This window comes from Diceros bicornis, chromosome 3, assembly GCF_020826845.1.
Source record: "Diceros bicornis minor isolate mBicDic1 chromosome 3, mDicBic1.mat.cur, whole genome shotgun sequence".
Taxonomy (NCBI): Eukaryota; Metazoa; Chordata; class Mammalia; order Perissodactyla; family Rhinocerotidae; genus Diceros; species Diceros bicornis.
This window is the reverse complement of record NC_080742.1, coordinates 73065622-73087670: the sequence shown is the minus strand read 5'-3', so window position 1 is coordinate 73087670 and position 22049 is coordinate 73065622. Positions and strand designations below refer to the sequence as shown.

The window sequence follows — 22049 nt, the reverse complement described above, 5'->3', positions numbered from 1 at the left end:
AGCAGGATCTATTTAGAAAAGCTTGATATTTGAGAATTGAAGAGGTGCAAAGTGGGAAAAACATGTCAGGCATTTATACCTGCATCACCTGTTCCTATAAAAGTTTTGGTGCATGGTGGACGCTTATTTACTGTCAGAGTAATTAATAAATGAAATAATTGGGACATTGATATAATTATTTATTTTCTATAATGCAATTACTACAAAATGTAAAGAGATAAATATAAACTTTGAAAATCATAATAAATTAACTTTTCATAAAACATAAAGAAGATATCCACTTGTCTACTTTTAATTCCAAGGGTAATTTTCAATGTTTACTTTCTTTTGAAACCAAGCCAAGCTTAGTAAGCTATATTAAAAATGCAGATACAATTTAAGATAGTAAAATCATCATCAGAATTGATTTTCCTATTCCTTCATGGTTTCATAACATTAGAATAGTTTTGCTCCAACTTTTCCATTTCTTCTGCTAGACATTATTTGATTTTTTAAAGAGATATTTCCTCTTATAATCCTCTCCTTACAGCACGGCATTGTGATTTACTGTAGCCAAGCATTTCCTAAGGTCATAGCTCTTGAATATCAGTCCCACGAGGTTCTCCAGCTAAAAATATTAAAAATGAGGTTTCTATGATTAGATAAGTTTGAAAAATATGTAGTATACAGAATACCACTCTTTGAGAGTGACAATATATGTTGGCATTTAAAGGTTTTGAGGAGGCCTACAGGAAAGAAAAGTCTAGCATTTCAAAACTCTAGATTTTCTAAACTCATTTTACCACAAAATCTTTTTTTTTTTTTTTGAGAAAAATATTATGTGCCTACCATACTTCAGAGCATTCTTTGGTAAATGTTGCTGCAGATGGTTGCCCAAATTGTCTGTGCACTGTACTAACCTCTGAATGGTGTTAGCTGAAAATGACTTAAAATATTGGCATCTATTCAAGGGTATTTATTTTATAATAAGTAATCTTAAAGATAAACCATTCAAAATATGAAGGAGTGACTTTGCAGTTATGGCATAATGGGTGGTAATGAAGATATTGGTAAGTTGGAGGCTTGACTCAGGACTTTCCCAAATCACAGTCATTGTCAGTCTACGGTAGGAATATAAACCAATCAATCCCATTTTACAGATGGAGAAATTAAGGCATGGAAGGCACTTGGCTGATGTTACTCAGCTATTTAAAAATTCAGTGTCCTGGGTACTTTTTTTCCTATGTATTTTTCCTTAACACTGCTATTTCTTGGTAAGAGTATAGAACATATTTAAATTTGTATTCAAACATATGTATACTTCTCTCAATTAAATAGAAAGATTATATAGTTGAAGGTCAAAGTTAAGATCAGCAAAATAATGTCTTCCTTGTGCAATGTTATTTTTTCCCCACCACGTAAATAACATGGATTTAATTGTAATTTCAGGTGGCATCTGCTTATTTCAAAGATTTTCACCTACTGCTAATTGGAGTCATCTGTTTAGCAACTTCAATAGAAAAATGGAATTTGCACAAAAGGATTGCTCTGAAAATGGTGATGATGGTGGGTGTGAACCCAGCATGGTAAGTACTGAGTTTACTGTTCCAGGTTTACATTCCGAACAGACCATTTTTTTTGTGCAGAGCAAATAACAAAATAAGTAATGCACATCCAGGCAATCATTTGTTTGACTTTTTGTTCTCTGCAGATGTGAAAGTGATATAAAGTGTACTTGAGTTGTAGGAGGGAAAAAAACAACTTTCCTTTCACTGCAGGTCTAATTACAGGGAGATTGGAATAAGTGCACACAGCTCTCTCACCTTTTATGCACCATAGGAATCAAAGCTGAGAGAAGCCTTGAACCTCAACAGACAAGATGGATAGACCTCAGAGTAGATTTCAGTCCTATCTTGTTTGTTTGGCTGATTACACATTCAAGACTTGTTCAAGAGCATCCTTGATCATCAGGGAGGATGTTAAGAACCAAAGACAAAGACATTACTGACAAAATACAAATGTGTGCAGAAAAATTCCAAGGTGAACATTTTTCTTTTTAAATGACCTGTTGCAAAGTGAAACAGTTGATTAAGAAGTTTCATCTATAGAATGTGAAATCACTCATCTGACTGATTTTCCCCACTGAAATGAATGGGTTTTTTCAGCTAAATTAATTGGCTATTTTAGTTTTAATTCCAGCTCTTGTTACGAACATAGATGTGAGCTAAAAAAAATTCCCAGTGTCATAACTATTTGCATAATGGCATTATGTTTTAAAGCCTGAGATAGTTCTTCCTTGCTTATCTTTCTTTGAAAATAAGAAAATTGTATGGAATTCTGTTGCCTAATTCATTCTAGGGTATAACCACAACTGTGTTTATCATTTATGGAGCAAATTGTTTTGTTAAATACAAAAACCATTGAATAAATCAGATGAGACAAATTTTTAAAAATTTTTTGTTACTTAAAAATTTTATGACATGTAATTTTTAAGGGCATTTCACTCTTAAAATGAAACGGTGTTCTGTGCCTCTTGAGGTGCTGTAAAAATGTGTCTCTTTTCCTTGACCATCTGCTCACTGACCCCAGGGGATGGGATAGTGCGCTGCACAGTGGAGAAAGAATCCTGTCCATTGTACCGCTAAGTGGTTTTTCAATGTAAAGCATTTTCACCACACAGAAGCTTTATCTGATCCCAACCTTTTTTTACTGGAAGATATCATGTCTTGCCAATGCCTTAAGTTAAAGTGTTTCTAGGTTTCTTTTTGTTTGTTTATTATTAAGAATAATTTCTTCTTTAAACTGATTTCTAAAAAAGTTTCATTTTGTTTTAAATATTTTATCTTTTTTTGTGAGGAAGTTCAGCCCTGAGCTAACATGCATGAGCTAACATCCTCCTCTGTTTTTGCTGAGGAAGACTGGCCCTGGGCTAACATCTGTGCTCATCTTCCTCCACTTTATATGGGACACCGCCACAGCATGGCCTGACAAGTGGTGCATCGGTGCGCGCCCAGCATCCAAACTCGGGCTGCCAGGAGCGGAGCGCACGCACTTAATCGCTAAGCCACGGGGCCGGCCCCTATTTTAAATATTTTAGAAAATGTTTACCTTATCTGAAGTTGAAACTTATAGTGTGGAATTTTTCTTGTGATCTATTTTTAAAGGGAGTCAGAGAATTTTGTAAGTGTCTCTATGCAGAAAGATGTGCTTCTAAATGATTTTGTGGGACCTCCTACACAAAATGGATCATGTTTCTTCTCAAGTGCTATTTTGAAAGTTTATAGACATGACTTAAAATCGTATAGTCCTAGGTATGTTATTTTTAATGGAGAAGAACTACTCTATTTATAAGAGAAGACAATATAATATACCCAGTTCTTGACAACAGGCAGGGATGTTGGATTCAGGAGAGCATAAATAATAGAATCTACAGAAAATTCTGAAACCTCATTTTAGCTAGTGATTTTAACCATTTCCTCCACCTACCGTCTATTGAACCAGAGTAGTGAACGAGTAAAAAGCAGATTTATAAATTTTAATCTCTCTGCTTGCCCTTCTGCCTCCTTGGCACGCATACTAATAAACAGATGTGACCAAAGGATTGAAGAAAGAGTAAGGGACCCTAAATTCACCAGTTGATTGCACCACATCTTACTGGTATTTGAAGGTGTGTCATCTGTAAAGGGCATTCAAATATTGCCATAATATTATAACCTGTTATACCATCTACCAACTTGCAGTGTGGCTATGTTTAGTCGTTTTTCTGTTTTGGGAGAGAAGATTCTTATGGTTTCTGGAGCCATATCTCGTAAGAACTCCACTCTTACATGTGACACTTTGATTTCTACCTGGCTATGACTGTCCTCAGAGTTTGTCTTCTAGAGGGAACCTTAACCTTCCATGTTTTGGAAAAATGAATTCCCAACTCACAAACAGCATCCTTTACAGTTCACCAATAGAAAGCTAGTAAAACTAGAGAGCATAGCTCATACTAAAGGCCCTCTCATTTCAGGCTGACACTGGGGTTCATGAGCAGCACCGCCTTCCTATCTATGTGGCTCAGCAACACCTCAACTGCTGCCATGGTGATGCCCATTGCGGAGGCTGTGTCGCAGCAGATCATCAGTGCTGAAGCAGAGGTCGAGGCCACTCAGATGACTTATGTCAATGGATCAACCAACTACGCACTGGAAATTGATGGTATCACATGTTGATATTGCCAAAGTGGGGTTTAGTCATGCGAGCAATAGACATAAACTCAAGAATTCTGGGTTATATTTTGAATTAACTGTCCATACATGTGTGATGTGAATTTATGCTTGCTCTCTCTATATTTATACAAGGGAATTACATTAACCAAATATTTCACCTTAAATTAATGGTTGAATTTACATTCACTGGCAAAAGGGGAAGAATGTCCCCTTTCTATCCTCCAGCCAGTCTAATGGAATTCTCTCTCTCATGTCTTTATCAGTAAACCCCCAGGTTATTCTTTCATACTGAAATGACTTTTCTGCATAATATTGGGAATCTTTAATTCCTACATTCTGTTTGGAAAGAGCATTACATTTTACCGTGGTTATTTCTGGCTCTGATAAACTGCTCTGATGCAGTGAAAAAATATTTGGGGGATATTTGTATTTATAGAATACTTTATTAAGATAAATGTTATGTCAATTCAGGTGAATTTGTTTATGTTCAGTTTCTAGTAATGCTTCCATCTTCACACACAAACACAGACACACACATACCCACACACTGATAACCCTTTATTTAAATTATTTTTCTTTTATTTAATGTTTTGCAGAAAGTGTTAATGAACAGGAAACAAATGAGAAGAAAGAGAAAACAAAACCAGATCCAGGGTAAAGAATATTGACATTTTGATTACGATTTTCCAAATTACATTTTAATAAAATTATAGAGTGGATCAATTTATTTTTCAGATACGGTAATGATGCAGGAAACATTTCAAGCAAGATGGAGCCGGAAAAGGTACATTAAATTTGATTCTTTCTAAATAATTATACATGAAATTATATTAGATCTGCAGTTAGACATGAACAAATTTTAAAACCTGTTACTTGCTTCCTTGTCTATAAATTACTTTGCTTGCATAAGTCAAAGCATGGTGTAATGGTTTGATAAGCCTTCACGGATAGACTGAAATCAACATCCTGATAGGAAACATTTTAGGCTCTGAAAATTAGCATCATTATTTTCTCCTTTTACTAGGTTCATGGTGATGGCAGTTAACATATGTAGTTTAGAGAAATATAATTCTAGTCTCAGAATATTGTTTCATTTTCTTATTAAAATCTTGCTGCCTTTTCATTAGGAGCATCCTCATTTCTTCCAGGTTATGAACTTAGAGCAACTCCCATTCATGTAGTTACAATCCAGTTATCTTTATTGTCCCCATTGTCTCTAAAAAATTCAATGCAGTTCATGAGTTGCTACTGTCAAATACAGTTGGAGGAGTTGTAGCCATTCTAGCTATTGAAGGAAAGAAGGAAACTTCTGTAAACTATCCCATAGACTTCATTTCCCTGGAATAAATCAATATAAAAATACTATACTAAGTTGTATTGGGAGCAATATATCTTGAGACCACTGAAAAATAATCCTGCATTGAAATAGTCTTACAGTAACCATGACATTAGAAATAAGAGAGTAGAGCATATGTTCCTTCCTCAGGCTATAATGCATTAGCGTGCAACTCAGTAGGAAAAAGAAAACTCTCTCATTATTTACAGAAATCTTCAAGGAAAGAGCAATTGCTATGTAAAGAGAAAATGAATACAAAGATAAGTTTTAGGGGCCTGGCCTGTGGCCTAGCGGTTAAGTTCTGCGTGTGCTGCTTCAGCAGCCTGGGTTCCTGAGCCCAGATCCCAGGCACGGACCTACACTACTCATCAGCCATGCTGTGGCGGTGACCCACATACAAAAAATAGAGGAAAGTTGGCCACAGATGTTAGCTCAGGACGAATCTTCCTCAAGCAAAAAGAGGAAGATTGGCAGGGCTGGCTCTGTGGCCTAGTGGTTAAGTTTGGCACACTCCGCTTCAGTCGCCCAGGTTCGTGGGCCTGGATCCCGGGCGTGGACCTATACCACTCAGCAGCCATGCTGTGGTGGTGACCCACATTCAACATAGAGGAAGATTGGCACCATTGTTAGCTCAGGGCGAATCTTCTTCAGCAAAAAAAAAAAAAAAAGAGATAAATTTTAAGCCACTAGCTATGGTATACATTAAGAGTTTTAAAGATGAGAATTGAATATATATTTATGAAAACATTGTCATCTTTAGGGATAGAAGTAATTCTTTTAAACATAGAAAAGTAACTGTATGCCAAATTTTACAAATTTTGTAAATTTTGTAATGTTACAAAAGGATACATTAGAAATGGGTTTTAAAAACTGTTATGAAAATTGACAAGCTTAAATAGAATATACTTGTACTCAGTAACTTTCTTTCAGTCATCTTTAGAAATCCAGTTCTGTAGCATGATGCCTAAATTTTGGGTCAAGGCCCTTCAAATTAATTTGACATCCAATACTGTCCTAGCCATTATAGGAAGGTCTATTGATGAAAAGACCTTCTCCTTACTGTAAGCAGCTCCAAGTCTAGTGAGGAAGATGGACTTAAAAAAATGCGTGACATAATACCACAACAAAGGCATGCACGGAGGCCAAGTCTTTCAGAAGCAGAGCAACTAGCTCAATCTGGGCATATTGCAGGGAAGGAATATGAGGTAAAGAGAATTGAGTCTGAAAGGAAGATGGTGTGCAATCAGAAGGGTGCAAACTCCATGCCTGCAGGGACCATGTCTACTTTGTCCACCATTTAATCCCGTAGCACATTCCATTGCCTAGTACAGGGTAGGTATTCAATAGATATTTATCTTATTAATTAATGAATAAGTGAAAAAGGAAGTGGTATTCCAATCAGAGAATGCAACAAATTCGAAGACCCAACTATATAGAAAGCAGAGCTTTTTCAGGAAACGTCTTCAGTATGGGTGCCAGGGATGAGTTGTTGTGGAAAGCAAAACATTTGGATAGGTTGGGCCAGGTTAAAAATAGCTGTTGTTTCCATTCGAAGGAGTTCAGAGCTTATCTTGGGGGGAATAGGGAGTTTTGAATCTAGGGGGCATCATGGTAAGTTCAGCCCATTGAGAAGCTTACTGTGGCAACCAAGTGAAGGGCAGAGGGTATGGACCTAACTAGACTTTTTGATTAATCAGACTGTGGGGATGAGAGAGAAAAACGTGTAGAAGATGGCTCTCCCACAGTAAACTAGGTAAAGTTAGATTTTGATGCCGCTGATTGAGATGGGGAACACAGAGAGGGGAATAAGGTTTTGATGGGGAAAAGTAAGATAATCTGGGGACATCTTAGGCAATAAAGATGGAGATCTGGGTTTGGGAGAAGAGAGCAAGGCCTTTGAACAACGAATCTACAGTCTTTCTAGGACTCGCATAAAAATTCAGCTTTATGTAAAAGAAAAATTAAGAGATAACATTTTGCCCTACAAAAGTGTTCTTTATAAGAAGAGATCGCATGGGAGTATTATTTTACATATTGTACATTTAAGATATGTTTTGATTTTTAACAATTATATATCTCTTCTCAGGCATAAACATATTGTATAGTTTGTTATAATTATAATAAATTGCACCTGTTCTTTGGCAGGTTTAAACTAGATAACAATATTATGTGGAAGAATCTATATCTACTTGATATAGCTATAAAATAGATGGAATATTTACATTCATAAATATAAATTTTGATCTTCTGCTTTCTTCTTGAAGTAGGTGGGGCATTCTTTTGAATTAAAATAAATTCTGGGTGGTCTGGCTTTGAATTTGAACTACAAGTCAAAAAACATCCAAATATTACTCCCTTTGAGGGGGAATGGTTTAAAATAAATTTCAAAGAAGAGGAAAAACATGAAGAGCTTAGATTTGTTTTCATAATTCGCACCATTTTGCAATGTTCCTACTAAAAAAAAAATTAAATTTGATTTCTAGTGAAAATTACTAAAATTTTATACACTTGAATCACCATTTGTTTAGTAAAATTTTCCTAAATTTAATTAAAGTCTCTTTGCTAATACACTTAACTCAATCCAAGATGATCAATAAGCTTACTTCATTTTTTAAAATTATATATTTCTCTCTAAAGGCAATAATGTACACATTGATTCATATGAAGTTTAGTGTGCGGTAAGCAAAAAATTCCCAAGAAGTAGAGGAAAATCAGGAATTACCACCAAATAAATTCTAAATTTAGTGATTATAGTAATATTGGTTAAGAAATATATATTTAACCTTTGCTGGAATATTACCTTCTCAATGAGGCCTACCCTAACCTCCTATTTTCACTGCAGGCAACATATCCCTCCTCCTCATCTCCCTTGAACCTGCCCTATTTTTTGCAATGCGTGTGTTACCTTCTTACAAACTAAATAATTTACTTAATTTGTATTTGTTTTGTTTATTTTCTGTTTTCTCCACTAAATTCTAAAATGCACACAGGCTGGAATTTTTGTCCATTTGTTTATTTGTATCTCAAATATCTAGAACAGGGACTGCCATAGAGTAAGCATTTAGTAAATATTTGCTGAGTGAATGAATAAATTCAGTAGCATTTTCTCAAATAATGATAATTAGATTAAGACAACTCATTCTGTGCAGAAACTATAACAAGAAAAGAAGCAAACTGATAAAGGTTGAAAGATAAATCTCTGGATCAGACTAATTTCATCTTTTTCCAGCTTTATTGAGATATAGTTGACATATAACATTATGTAAGTTTAAGATGCACATGTTGATTTGATACAATGATATACTGCAAAATGATTACTACCATAGCATTAGTTAACACTTCCATCACGTTACATAATTACCATTTCTCTTTTGTGTGAGAACATTTAAGATCTACTTTTTTAGCAACTTTCAAGTGTATAGTAAGTATTATTAATTATAACCATGCTGTACATTAGATCCCCAGAACTTATTCTATAATTGGAAGTTTGTACCCTTTGATCAACATCTTCCCATTTCCCCCACCCATAGCCCCTGGTAACCACCATTCTACTCTGTTTCTATGAGTTTGGGTCTTTGAGATTCCACATATAAATGATACCATGCAGTGTTTGTCTTTCTCTGTCTGGCTTATGTCACTTAGCATAATGCTGTTATAATGACAATCATTCCAACAGGTGTGAGGTGATAACTAATTGTGGTTTTGATTTGCATTTCCCTGATGATTAGTGATGTTGAACACCCCTTTGTATGTAACTGTTGACTATTTGTATGTCTTCTTTGGAAAAAGATCTATTCGGTTCCTCTGCCCATTATTAAATTGGATTGTTTTTGCATTGAGTTGTATATTTTGGATATTAATCCCTTATCAGATATATGATTTGCAAATATTTTCTCCCATTCCATAGGTTGCCTTGTCATTTTTCTGATTGTTTCTTTTGCTGTGCAGAAGCTTTTTAGTTTGATGTAATCCCACTTATTTACTTTTTTTGTTTCTTGTGCTTTTGGTGTCATAGCTAAAAAAATTGTTGCCAAGACCAATGTCAAGGAGCTTGTTCTATATGTTTCCTTCTAGGAGTTTTATGGTTTCAGTTCTTATATTTAAACCTTTAATCCACTTCAAGTTAGTTTTTGTGAGTGGTGTAAGATAGGGGTTCAGTTTTATTCTTCTGTGTGTGGTTATCCAGTTTTCCCAGCATCATTTATTGAAGAGACTATCCTTCCCTCATTGAATATTCTTGGCTTTTTCTCAAATATTAGTTGACTGTATATGTGAGAGTTTATTTCTAGGCTCTCAATTCTGTTCTATCGGTCTATGTGTCTATTTTTATGCCAATATCATACTGTTTTGATGAATATAACTTTATAGCATAGTTTGAAATCAGGGGTATGATACCTTTAGCTTTGTTCTTCTTTCTCAGGATTGCTTTGACTATTTGAGAAGATTAATTTCATTTTGGGTGGAAAGAAAATAAGGGTTTGGAACTAAAATTTATCAGCCCTAAAATTCTTGTTACTAGAACTGCAAAGTTCTGATTTGATAATGATGATAATTTTGCCATTGCTGCTGCTGATGGTGATGAATATATGTTGACTTTGAAGATGATAGCTATTCAGTAGTTGCTTAAATTCCACGAACTAACTAAGGAGTACTCACATCTAAAAGTCATATTCCGGGCCGGCCCCGTGGCTTAGCGGTTAAGTGCGCGCGCTCTGCTGCTGGCAGCCCAGGTTCGGATCCCGGGCGCGCACTGACGTACCGCTTCTCCGGCCATGCTGAGGCTGTGTCCCACATACAGCAACTAGAAGGATGTGCAGCTGTGACATACAACTATCTACTGGGGCTTTGGGGGAAAAAATAAATAAATAAAAATTAAAAGTCATATTCCTATGCTGCATACCTAAAAAAGAGATGTTTTCCATGACTCATCAAGTTCCGTTCTCACTATATCCACAGGCCAAACATTAGCACTTTTCCGTGCTTGTGCCCAGAATAAAAGTGGTGGGTAGGTACTTAGCCCATAAACCATGCATAACTCCAAAAGTATCTGAAATATTTTTAGAGAAGAAAAGGAATAAAAAGAAAGGAAGACCCCAAAAGGGTACTGACAGGAGGCGAGTATATTTGTCAGGTTCCAGTGGGGTAACTGGGAGATGAATCACCTCTCATATTATTTCCATGAGAAATGAGTTCCAGGTATCCAAAAATCAATTCTTAGATACCAAAAGAAGAACAAAGTTGCTAGTTTTTTCCCTTCCTTACAAGCACTAGTATTATCCAAAGAGGTACCCCAGATTTTTATACTAGCTCAATTTCTAATCCTCCAGGCATCTTCGAATGAAGGGAATTGGAAAGTCAGTATGCTTTTAATGAAAAGTCTGAGATAATTGTTTTCCGTTCATCTTATATAATTTGTAGTTCACCAGAGGGAAAAATTCAAAGGAAAAACTTCCTTGAGCAAATTGAATCTTGTTTTTAATTAGGTGTTGTTTAGTTTGGAGGCAAAAATCCTTATAATTGAAAATCAAATTCTATAAGACAACACTGGTTAGTGTTCTCCAAGAATTCAAAGAACCATATAACAGTAATAAACATGGTTCATAATATCAAGGACTAGGGGCAGAAATTATGCTAAGTAAGGAGATACCAATTCTAGAATATCTGGTCCCTAGATCAAATATGAAAAAGATATTTTAGATTAGATCAGATGGATGCTACAAACAAAAGCTGGTTCTCCTTGATTTCTCTTCTAGAAATTAGATGGGAATACCAACTGTTAGTGCTGCTTGGTCCTCATCTAACACAATCTAGGTGTCTCCTTTTACTCATCCAGCTAAATCTTGTAGTTTATAGAGGGGATCAGAGAAAGAGAGGTTATCACACACCCTTTGGAATCACAGCAGCACCAAAAAGATGAGAGATAACAAGTATTGGCAATGATGTGCAGAAAAGGGAACCCTTGTGCGGTATTGGTAGGAATGTAAATTGGTGCAGCCACTATGGAAAACACTATAGAGATTCCTCAAAAAATTAAAACTAGAACTACCATATGTTCCAGTAATGCCACTTTGGGGTATATATCCAAAGGAAATGAAAACAGGATCTCAAAGAGATAGCTGTACTTCCATATTCATTGCAGCGTTATTCACAATAGCCAAGGTACGGTAACAACTTAAGTGTTCATCAGTGGATGAATGGATAAAGAAGATGTAGTATATATGTATACAGTGGAATAGTATTCAGCCATGAGAAAGAAGGAAATCTTGCCATTTAAGACAACATGGTTGAGCACTGAGGGCATTATGATAAGCGACATAAGCCAGACAAAGAAAGACAAATATTGCACGGTATCATTTATACTTGGAATCTAACAAAAAAAGGAAAATGGAAAACTCATAGGAACAAAGAATAGAAAAGTGGTTGCCAGAGGCTGAGGGGTGGGGTAAATAGGGAGAGGTTGGTAAAGAGTACAAGCTTTTGGCTATAAGGTGAATAAGTTCTGAGGATCTAACGTAAAGCTTGGTGACTATAGTTGATAAGAATATTGTGTATGGTTGAGATTGGTTGTGGAAGTGGAACTTGAATGTCTCACCAAGAAGAAAGAAGTAGATATGTGAGGCGATGGATGTGTTAACCGGCTGGATGGTGGTAATCTTTTCATAATGTATACATTTGTTAGATAACCACAATGTACACTTTAAATATCTTACAATTTTATTTGTCAATTATACCTCAATAAATGTGACTCCTACCTTCTTGGCAAATTTCAGTTGTGCAGTGCAGTGCAGTGTTGTCAGCTGTAGTTGTTGTGTTTTCATTGGATCCTCAAACCTTATTTATGTTATAGCTGAAAATTTGTACCCTTTACTTGGTCTTTTTTAACTTGGCAGTTTCCTATGCCTCTAGGAACACAAGATGAAGTTGAACTTTTAAAGAAATCATAACTATTCTGCTCACTGTCCAATTTATGAAAACTCATTCCATTCAACTAAGAGTTTGGAAGCCCCATTATCAATGGTATCATATCAGAACAAAAGGTGAACTTTCTGACATATAATGAAGATCCAATACTCTCCACAATAGTTTAGACTAGAGTGAAGGTAAATGCCAGGAAATAGACGAGCAAGTATAACCTAATGCATCTGAAACTCTGCCAGGTGTATATTCTGATAGAAGAAAGAAGTGGATGACAAAAGTCGGTGAGGTAAATTCACTTCTGAATAAAAAATTTATTTAATATTTATTTAAAAAAAAAAAAAAAAGAATCACAGCAGCAAGCTGTTAACATGACCTCACTCCAGATTTCAATCTTTATTACTGTCAAAGCCCTAGCTCCATTGATGGCTATACTTAGCTGTATTTTCACCAAATATTTTGTTGTTAAAGAAATGATTGACTGTTGATATCTTTTCTCCCATGTAGCTTTCATTTTTGAATCACCGAAATATAGTTTTTCACATGTTATGTTATTGAAATATTATCTAGCAAATAACATAAGCTCAGCCATGTTGGAAGCATCTGGACTTTCCTCTAACTGTACAGTAAACCTCCCACACTATATAATTTATTCTTGTACTGTATTTTGTTTCTTAAAATCCTCAGCAATGTTTTTCTATGCATCATCCAATGGTATTTCCTAACAAAGGAATACATTTTGTCTCAAACTGTTTTTAATATATTTTGACTATGAAATATTTTATACATATATATGTGTCAAATGTAACTGAAAAATTTAAAGAATAATAAAATGAATAATATGCTTAAGAAATAGAACATAACAATTTCTAGAACTCTCCATGCACCCTTCTCTGATTCCATCTCCTTTCCTTGCACAATCACCTCCATCCTCTTACCTAATTAGCCACAGTCCAGAATTTTGTGTTAATCATTCTCTTGTTTTCTTTCCAGTGTTGCCACTTGTATTAGTTAAAGTATGGGCTTGTTCATTACAACAAAGACCCAAAATAGCAACAGTTTCAACAAAATGGAAATAGGCTAGTTTGGTGGCTCCACAATTGTGATGACCCTGACTCTTTCTATCTCTGCTCTGCCATCCTTCACACTTGACTGCTGCCTCATGGTTCAAGATGGCTGCCTCATCTCCCTCTATCCATTCTCTACTCCAGCTAGCAGGAAAAGGAATGGAGAAAGCTGAAGGCATACACACTTAGAAATTATTCTATTACTTTCCTGGCTTTAGGATTATTCAAATTTTTTTATTTCTCCTTGAGTTAGTTGTGTTTTTCTAGGAATTTATGCATTCTATTTCAAATTTAGTAGCATGTGGTTGTTTATAATATCCACATATTACCTATTTAATTTCTACAATATTTATAGTCATATCTCTAGTATCTATAGTTATATCTCTTTTCATTCCTAACCTGTGCATTTAAACTTTCTTTTGAATAATCTTTCCAAAAATATGTCTATTTTATGTCTCATAAGTCTTGTCCAGAAACCAAATTTTGACTCTCTTGATCCTCTCTATTCCATGTGTATTCTACTTTATTAGTTTCCTCTCTTTATTACTTTATTCTGTCTACTTTATTTTTGCATTTATTCTGCTGCTCTTTTGGTAACTTTTAAAATTAGGCATATACCTTATTAATTTTGAGTTTTTCTTCTCTTCCAAAGTAAGGATTTAAGGAGATAAATTTTTTTCAATCACTATTGCTATATCCCATATTTTCAGTTCTCTATGTAGATAAATTTTTTTCAATTACTATTGCTCTATCCCATATTTTCAGTTCTCTATGTTTCCTGATTTCCATTATGTTATGTTCTTTGATTCATGAGCTGCTTAGAAGTGTGTTTTAAAATTTGAAATTAATGAGGCTTTTGTAGCTATTTTTTGTTTTGTTTTTCATTTCTAACTTAATTTTACTATGGTCAGAATCTAGTCTCTATGACATCAGGTTTTCAAAACTTGTTGAGACAGATTTATGGGCTAGCACATGATCAATTGTGATAAATATGTCATTGTGCTTAAAAAGAACTGTATTCTCAACTTACTGCGGGCAATATTTTCCAAAAGTCTGTTAGATCAAGTTTGCTAGTTGTGCTTTTCAAATCTTCTGTGACATAACCAAGTTTTTGTCTGCTTAACCTAGCAATTAATGCAACAGTTTTGTTAAAATCTCCGCCTACGATGTGAATATGTCTGTTTCTCCTGATAGTTCTGTCAATTTTGGTTTCTATGTATTTTTAGATTATTTGGATTATGTCATTATGTCCCTACCAGTTTAAAATATTTATATATTCTTGGTTATTTAATGCTTTTACCATTTTGCAGTGCCCCTTTCATCTAGATTAATGGTTTTTGGTTTCAGGATTTATTTGTCTGATAATAATGTAGCAATGCAAGGGTGCTTTAGGCTAGTGTTTACCTGGCATTTCTTCTATCCTTTTATTTTCAATATTTCTATGTCCTTATACTTTAGATGTAGCTCTTGTAAAAAGCATATTGCTGGCTTTTGTGTTTCTATCCAGGTTGAAAATTTTTGCCTGACAAGTTTGGTCCACTTGATTTTATAAATTTAGAATAATTTCTAATTTCTAATTTCTATTTTTCCCAAATATTCTTTCTATCTCTTTTTTCTGCATTCTTATGCAGTTACTTTCTTTTTTCTCTGTTTTTTATCTTACTCCACACACACGTGCGCACACACACACGCACAAACACACTTGCTGATTTTCTATGCTGTGTCTATTATTTAAGCTGTCTTGACCAAATTACCATGAGTATTGGTCAGCTAGGGCTGCCATAACAAAATACCACAGAATCAGTGGTTTAAACAATAGACATTTATTTTCTCACAGTTCTGGAGGCTGGAAGTCCGAGTGAAAGCGCCATCAAGGTTGGTCTCTGGTGAGGCCCTTCTTCCTGGCTTGCGGTCAGCTTGCCTTCGCACCGCATCTTCACGTGGTCTCTCCTCTGTGCAGAAGCAGAGGAAAAAACAGAGATCCCTAGTCTCTCTTCCTCTTTTTATAAGGACACCAGTCCTATCAGTTTAGGGCCCCGCCCTTGTGACCTCATTTAATCTTAATTACCTCCTTAAATTCCCTATTTCCAAATATAGTCACATTGGGGGTTAGGGCTTCGATATATGAATTTAGAGGGAGACACAATTCAAACCATAACACTATGTATGCTTGATTTATAAAAATCTAAAAGTAATCCATTTATTTACTCCCTCCTGGACAAGACAAAGACCTTAGGACATTTCAACTAGAGCATCTCTTCCTATTTATATGCTACTATTTTCCAATTTTTTAGTTCTAGTCTATTATTTTCTCATAAGTTATATAATTTTCTAAATTAATATTTTGTAAATTATGAGCATATTTATTAAAATCTTTGCTCATCATTGTTTCTTGTTTCTCAGACCTTCCATCTGAGGTCATGTTCCTTCTGTTTGAATGTATCTTTTGAATGTACTTCAGAGAGTTCCTTTTGGTGGTAAACTCTCAGTTTTTTTTTATATTAAGGTCTTTATAATTCCTGAAATATATATTTTTTGTTGTTATAGAGTTCTATTTTGACCATTATTTTTTCTTTGCTCGTTGAGATGTATTTCTATTGTCTTTTGACTTTTTTGCCTTTGAGAAATAAGCTAGGTGTCTGTCAAATTATCATTCCTTTATAGGCAATCTTTTCTCTTTGGTTACTTTAAAGATTTGTGTGTGTGTGTGTGTGTGTGTGTGTCTTGAATCTGTTATTGGTTTTTTCCAACAATTCTTGAGAATTTGCAGCTCTTGTTTCCTGTGGGTCTCCAGTTAAACACATGTTAAACTTTCTCTATTTTCTATGCTTCTCAACATCACTTTTTATTTTCCTTCTCTGTGTCTTACTAGATTACATTACAAACAATAACTTCTGGTCTATCTTCCAGTTCATTAATTCTCCCTTCAGCTATGTCTGTTTTGTTGTTTAACCTACCCAATGAGTTTTTAAATTCAGTTATTTAAATTTTAATTTCTGCAAATTTTATTTGTCTATTTTTAAGATTTGTTGGTAATTTTTATAGTTTCTTTCTCCTTACTCATATTTTCAATCCCTGCTCTAAGTTTGTTAATCATAATAAATTTACTTGTATTCTGTGTCTAATAACTCTAGTGTCTGAAGTTTTTGTGGATCTCTCTGGCCTATTTTTGTTTTCTGCTGTTTCTCACTTTTATTGCTGTATTTTCTTGTGTGTTCTATGCTTTTAAATAGTGAAATACTAATTTTCCTTAAAACGTCTATGGGAATTTCTTAAGTCCTAGATTTTAGCTGCCTGGAAGGGCTTTCAATTATATTACTGGGTTTCTTTCAACACACAGGTAATACCAATTTAGGCTAAAAAAATGCTCATGGTTAGGAGTTTTCAGGGGACATTATGTTTTTCCCTTAAGTCAATATGACATTTCCTTGATGTCTACCTCTGCAAAGGATACCAGCTTTAGGAGAGTTTTCCTGTACATTTCCCCACACAGGTGGGCCTAAGGCATTATCTTCCATCCCCAGCTCTTCTTGCAACAGAATAATGATAATAATAAATAAATAAAAATAAAAAACAAATAAGTAAAAATAATAATAATAATCCCCAGGTCAAAAAGTGGCCTTGTCACTCATTTAACTTAAGATTCCCATTTCTACTTTATTTGAGATCAAGCCAGATTCCTTACTTTTGTATTAGTTTAGTGATACATTTAAAAGGTGCTTTTAAATATTTTAAACAGCATTTTGTTTAACAGGGAATCTGATTTGTCATGTGGCTGGATAGAGAAATCTGCTGTATTATTTATAACAGTCCTTTTTACCACTATAAAAAGAAAAACATTTTTCCCAATGTCATGTATATTTTTTTTTTTTGCTCTTCACTAAGAAATTACAAAGGAAGCTTCTAAATATTTAACATTTAGGATAAAAACATTTTGTAAAATAATTCTTGGATTTAATTATGATTTTCAACATTGCTGAAAAAATAGAATTTTTTATGGAGTCCTCATGTCTTGAGTGCTAAATTTTAAATATCTTTCTATTCATCACACTATTACTGTACAAACTAATATCCCAGTTCACAATATGCAACGTAGTTCTTTATTAACTACAGTGGATAAAAATCACATTTCAAGGAGTCTTGTTGATAACTTCAATTTTGTTACCAACTCCTCTGAATTGTTCAGGTCATTACTGACCAGATCTTCATGAAGAGTTCATGTCACGATTAGGAGAAGGATCCTTCTTACATTTTCTTGCTATTTACTTATGTATTATCTTCATTCTGGGTTTTTTTACACAAATCATTTTCTATAGAAATCATTTAAAGCCATGTTCACATTATGGGAGGGCTGGCTTAATTAAAATGAGAAAGCATTATCTGTTATCCACTTAACAAATCACATGTAAACTCAATATGCTGAGAGCAAACAATGGAGACAGGGCCCCACTGTCCAGCCCTCTGCACACTATGGAGCTTTTACTCTCCCTTCCCTTTCACCTACATCATCCAGCAATGTATGCACCGTGCAGGCACCAATGGCAATCTGTGCATTAATTATTAGTTAAGATTAATTTATTTCTTTTTTAATGTAAAAAGAGAAATACTGCATCTTCCAATATGATGGCAGATTGAAGAGGCCCATTTACCTCCACTCTATTCTGAATAGAGTGAATAGAGTGAATCAGAGCAAGAACAAAGAGACTTTTTAAGTCATAAAGTCACAATTATATAAATGTCAAGAGACGAGGTAACAGCAAAATCATTTTGGAAGCTGAAACAGAAAAGAATGGGTGGGAAATGACTCAGTTATCCCACAAAAGCGGAATCCTAAATCAGCAGTGAGGCAAGACAATAAACAACTCGATTTACATAGCAGCAGCTCTCAAAGTTTTTAAAATATTGAAAAGTGGGAGTAAATAAAAAATTGTTTAAGAAAGAGTTAAATTTCCAAATTTCTTCCACAACTCTACATGGATGCAATTGCTTCCCCTCCACCAAACAGGAGAGTACTCTTTAGCCCTGGTAAAGCCAAGGCAAGGAAAACCAGACATGCTTCAAGGGCAGGAGAGGGTTCACAATGAAAACAGAGGCACTGAGTAGTCCTTTATACACTGAATGGTGAGATCCCTGCTTTCTACCCTACTGGTCCCATAGCCGGTCCTCCACCCTCCAGGTGTCAGCAGACAGGAGACCAGGAGCTGCTTCTGTGGGGAATGCAATCAGCACAAGAGAAAAGATGAATATACAGCATTGAGATTTCTCCAGAAAAAGGCCCAGTCACATGATACTACAGTGAAGCCCACAGTCAACAACAAATCCCACAGCACATGTACAGAGCTTCCAACCAGCTTTTCACTGCCTTAACTATGAGCAAACAACCCAAAATTCCTGGATATCTGAAGAAAGCCTGAGGCGCGAAAAAGAGAGTCCCAAACAAACAAAAAAGAAAACAGAAACTTGCAGGAAACAGAGACTGTGCAAGAAGATGAAAACACAGGAAAAGAAACTATCATTAGTATATTCAATTATGTAAACAAAGAAATTGCGTTCGTGAAATATGAATGGCATTCTATGAAAGAGGAAAAAGAAGACAAAAAATAAAATATATAAATAAAATATAAAAATAAATACATAAATATAAAATGTAATATAAAGATTAAAAAATATCATAAATAGAAAATTTAGAAAAAATAGGAAGAGACAAGAAAATAATAGGCGTTTCAGAAAAAGAATAAAGAAAATTAAGAGGGCTATATCAAAAATTCAAGAAAATTCCCATAATAGAAGAATATAATTTCTATGACCAAAAGTCCCACTGGGCACTAGCACAAGAGATGGAACAACCCACATAGGGAAGGTCATTGAAATTTCGGGATACTGTGGATAAAGAGAAGACCCTAAAAGTTTCTAGAAAGAGGGAAAAACTGATTTGTTAAAAAGCATAAAAAATATGAATGGCTGAACATTTCTCTACAGCAACGCTGGAAACTCAGAGACAATAGAAAAAAATGGCTTCAAAATTCTGAATAACATTTATTTCTAATCTAGAAATCAATATCCAGTCAAACCATTAATGAATTGAGAAAGTAGACTAAAGCCTAGATAGTTCTTTGCCGAGAAAAAAATGACTAGATTTGGGACAAATAGGAAGGCCCTGGAAAAGATGTCTCCAAAACAATGAAATTGGTAGAATATTTGATGTAGATTAGTTATCCTATCATTTGACTCTTCTGAGAGAAGATTTAAATAAACACAGAGTATTTGGGGTTGATTTAGTGTTATGTATGTAGAAAACCAAGCAAGTCGGGAGGGATGAGGAAAGAGTACAAAACAGGAAAAGTAATATATATCATATTGCTCATAGATCTCTAGACAACATTCTGAACATTGGACTCTGCTCTAAGCAAAATTATGATATAGCCGTATTGGAAGGGTTACAGAGACATGAAAAGTATGAGTGTGTTCAGTAGACGAGGCTATGAAAGGAAGCTAAATTCTCATAATCTAACATGTTGGAAATTTAATTGTAATGCCTACACCTGAGAAATCAAGATATGGTATCGTATGAGTACTATTAAAGTAAGGGCAAATAAATATCCAAAAAGGGCTAGAAGATTTTACTGGCTGTCTTTGACAAGCAGAAAATGGTTAGCAGGAACTAATATTTTGTGCAATTAGCCCTGCATAATTACTTACCTATAAATAGAAGCTCTAATGTTTTCATGCCACCCTCACCGAAATGAATTACTTTGTACAGTGCGGTGGAGACCACTGGTTTAGTCCACGCTGATTCATGCATTGATTTTTAACACCAGACACTGATGTTAACATGCCCCGGAATCTGCCATCGCTGCCACCAGGTGGCAATGGTGAGTCATATCTGGACCTGCAGGATGTGTGCTCTGAAATGTCCCTTGAGCATCACCCGTGTGATAATGTCATAGGATTTTGAATTTGGTCATGTCCTAGACAAAATTTTTTCAGTCACTTCGGAAGAATTTGTGGAAGGCATACTCACAAGGTCTTAGATGTCATACGTTTGTGTGAAATAACGAATGTATGACGGGCAGAATTGAGATTGAATAAAAACACAATAGGTTACAACTGTTGTGGTAAAAGCAATATGAAATGTAATGTAATTAAATGTAAAGTCTTAGATATAGGTTTAAAAACTCACGTAGGACAAAAGTGTTCTGGAAGGCAGGATGGTACAAGGGGAATCCTTGAGAGGAAACCCAGATACACGGATTCTGGTTTCAATTCTGCAGTGACCAACTATGTCTCATTAAGACTCATTTTGCTCTTCTGAAAAATGAGGTCTTTGTACCAGATAATCTCTAAATACTTGTTTGCTTTAATAATCTATGATTCTTTTATATATTAAAAAAAATTTTGTGATTGTGGAAAATACAAAAAGTATCAAGAAGGTAGCAGATACCCCACTAATCTCATTGTTAATATTTTGACATTTTTCGTTTTAGTCTATTCCTAGGCACATGTGTGTATGTGGCTATATCTCTTATTTTAAATTACATCATTCTGCACCTTTAATTTCACATAACTCTCCTGTCATGAAATCTATAAAACAAGCACATTCCCATTCACAATATATCCATGGCAATGTCCTTTGGTCACCTCAGCGCAGGAGGTTTTCTCTGGCCTCTTCATCCCTGACTGTCTCCAGCCTCACCCCTCTAGCTGCTTTGCTCCTTCTCCCTCCTTTGCTTTAGAATTCTTTTTTTCTCTCCCAAACTCTTAGGAGAAATTACCCCTCCCCCTGCCCCTACACACACCAAATTCTTCCTCCACTTTTGGAGAAACATAGTGATTATTTTATTGTCTTGATAGCTGCAACCCTGAGAGTCTGGGTCTTACTTGCTGCCTCAAATGACTTATTCCAGATCCCGCTTGGGCTAGGGTCAAACCCTTGTTCTCAGATTTAAAGCATTGTCTTGAGCAGAAGACTAATCTGCTGAGGTGCCTCCTCTACTCCCTTTTGTGGTTTTTGTACAAATAGTTGGCTCAATTAGTGGCTCATCTCAGGCTTTCTTAAGAGCTCTATTTTTCTGCCCATTGCCCTCTACTGCTGTCCCTCTGGTCCTCAATCTTTACCGCTTACTATAGTATCATCTCTTCAACTAGTGCAGCCCAGCATTCACATGCCCTAAGCAAAAACAACAGAGCGGACTGCATAGGGCTCATATTTATTGGCTAGATAACACAAGTGGTACACCCCATCCTCTACATACCTCCACTTAGTACTTAACGTGTGTTATGATATATTAGTGTTACCATTTACAGCAGAATTTGAATGTACCTTGAATTTTTAATGTTTCTAAATTATCCATGATATTTGCATAAACATTATGTTATGTGCAGTAGCACTAATGCATGTTTTAAAGGTCTTTATATAGGAAAAAGGTGTGGGAAATTTATAAGAGATAAAGCATGGCAAATATATTAATATTTTCCTATTTTTATTTTTTGTTTTAGGTCTAACAATGCATTTTAGTAATTGCTTTGTATATAGACATTTAT

General features: G+C 35.0%; 1 protein-coding gene across 1 annotated transcript in view; it reads left to right on the top strand.

Moving 5' to 3' along the window:
• SLC13A1 (solute carrier family 13 member 1) overlaps window positions 1-22049 on the top strand; it is a 68011-nt gene that overhangs the window by 10298 nt on the left and 35664 nt on the right. Inside the window, exons 3-6 of the mRNA XM_058534624.1 lie at window positions 1429-1565; window positions 3992-4179; window positions 4787-4844; window positions 4926-4974. Coding sequence (XP_058390607.1) covers window positions 1429-1565; window positions 3992-4179; window positions 4787-4844; window positions 4926-4974 — 432 coding nt within the window. The remainder of the gene's footprint in view (window positions 1-1428; window positions 1566-3991; window positions 4180-4786; window positions 4845-4925; window positions 4975-22049) is intronic.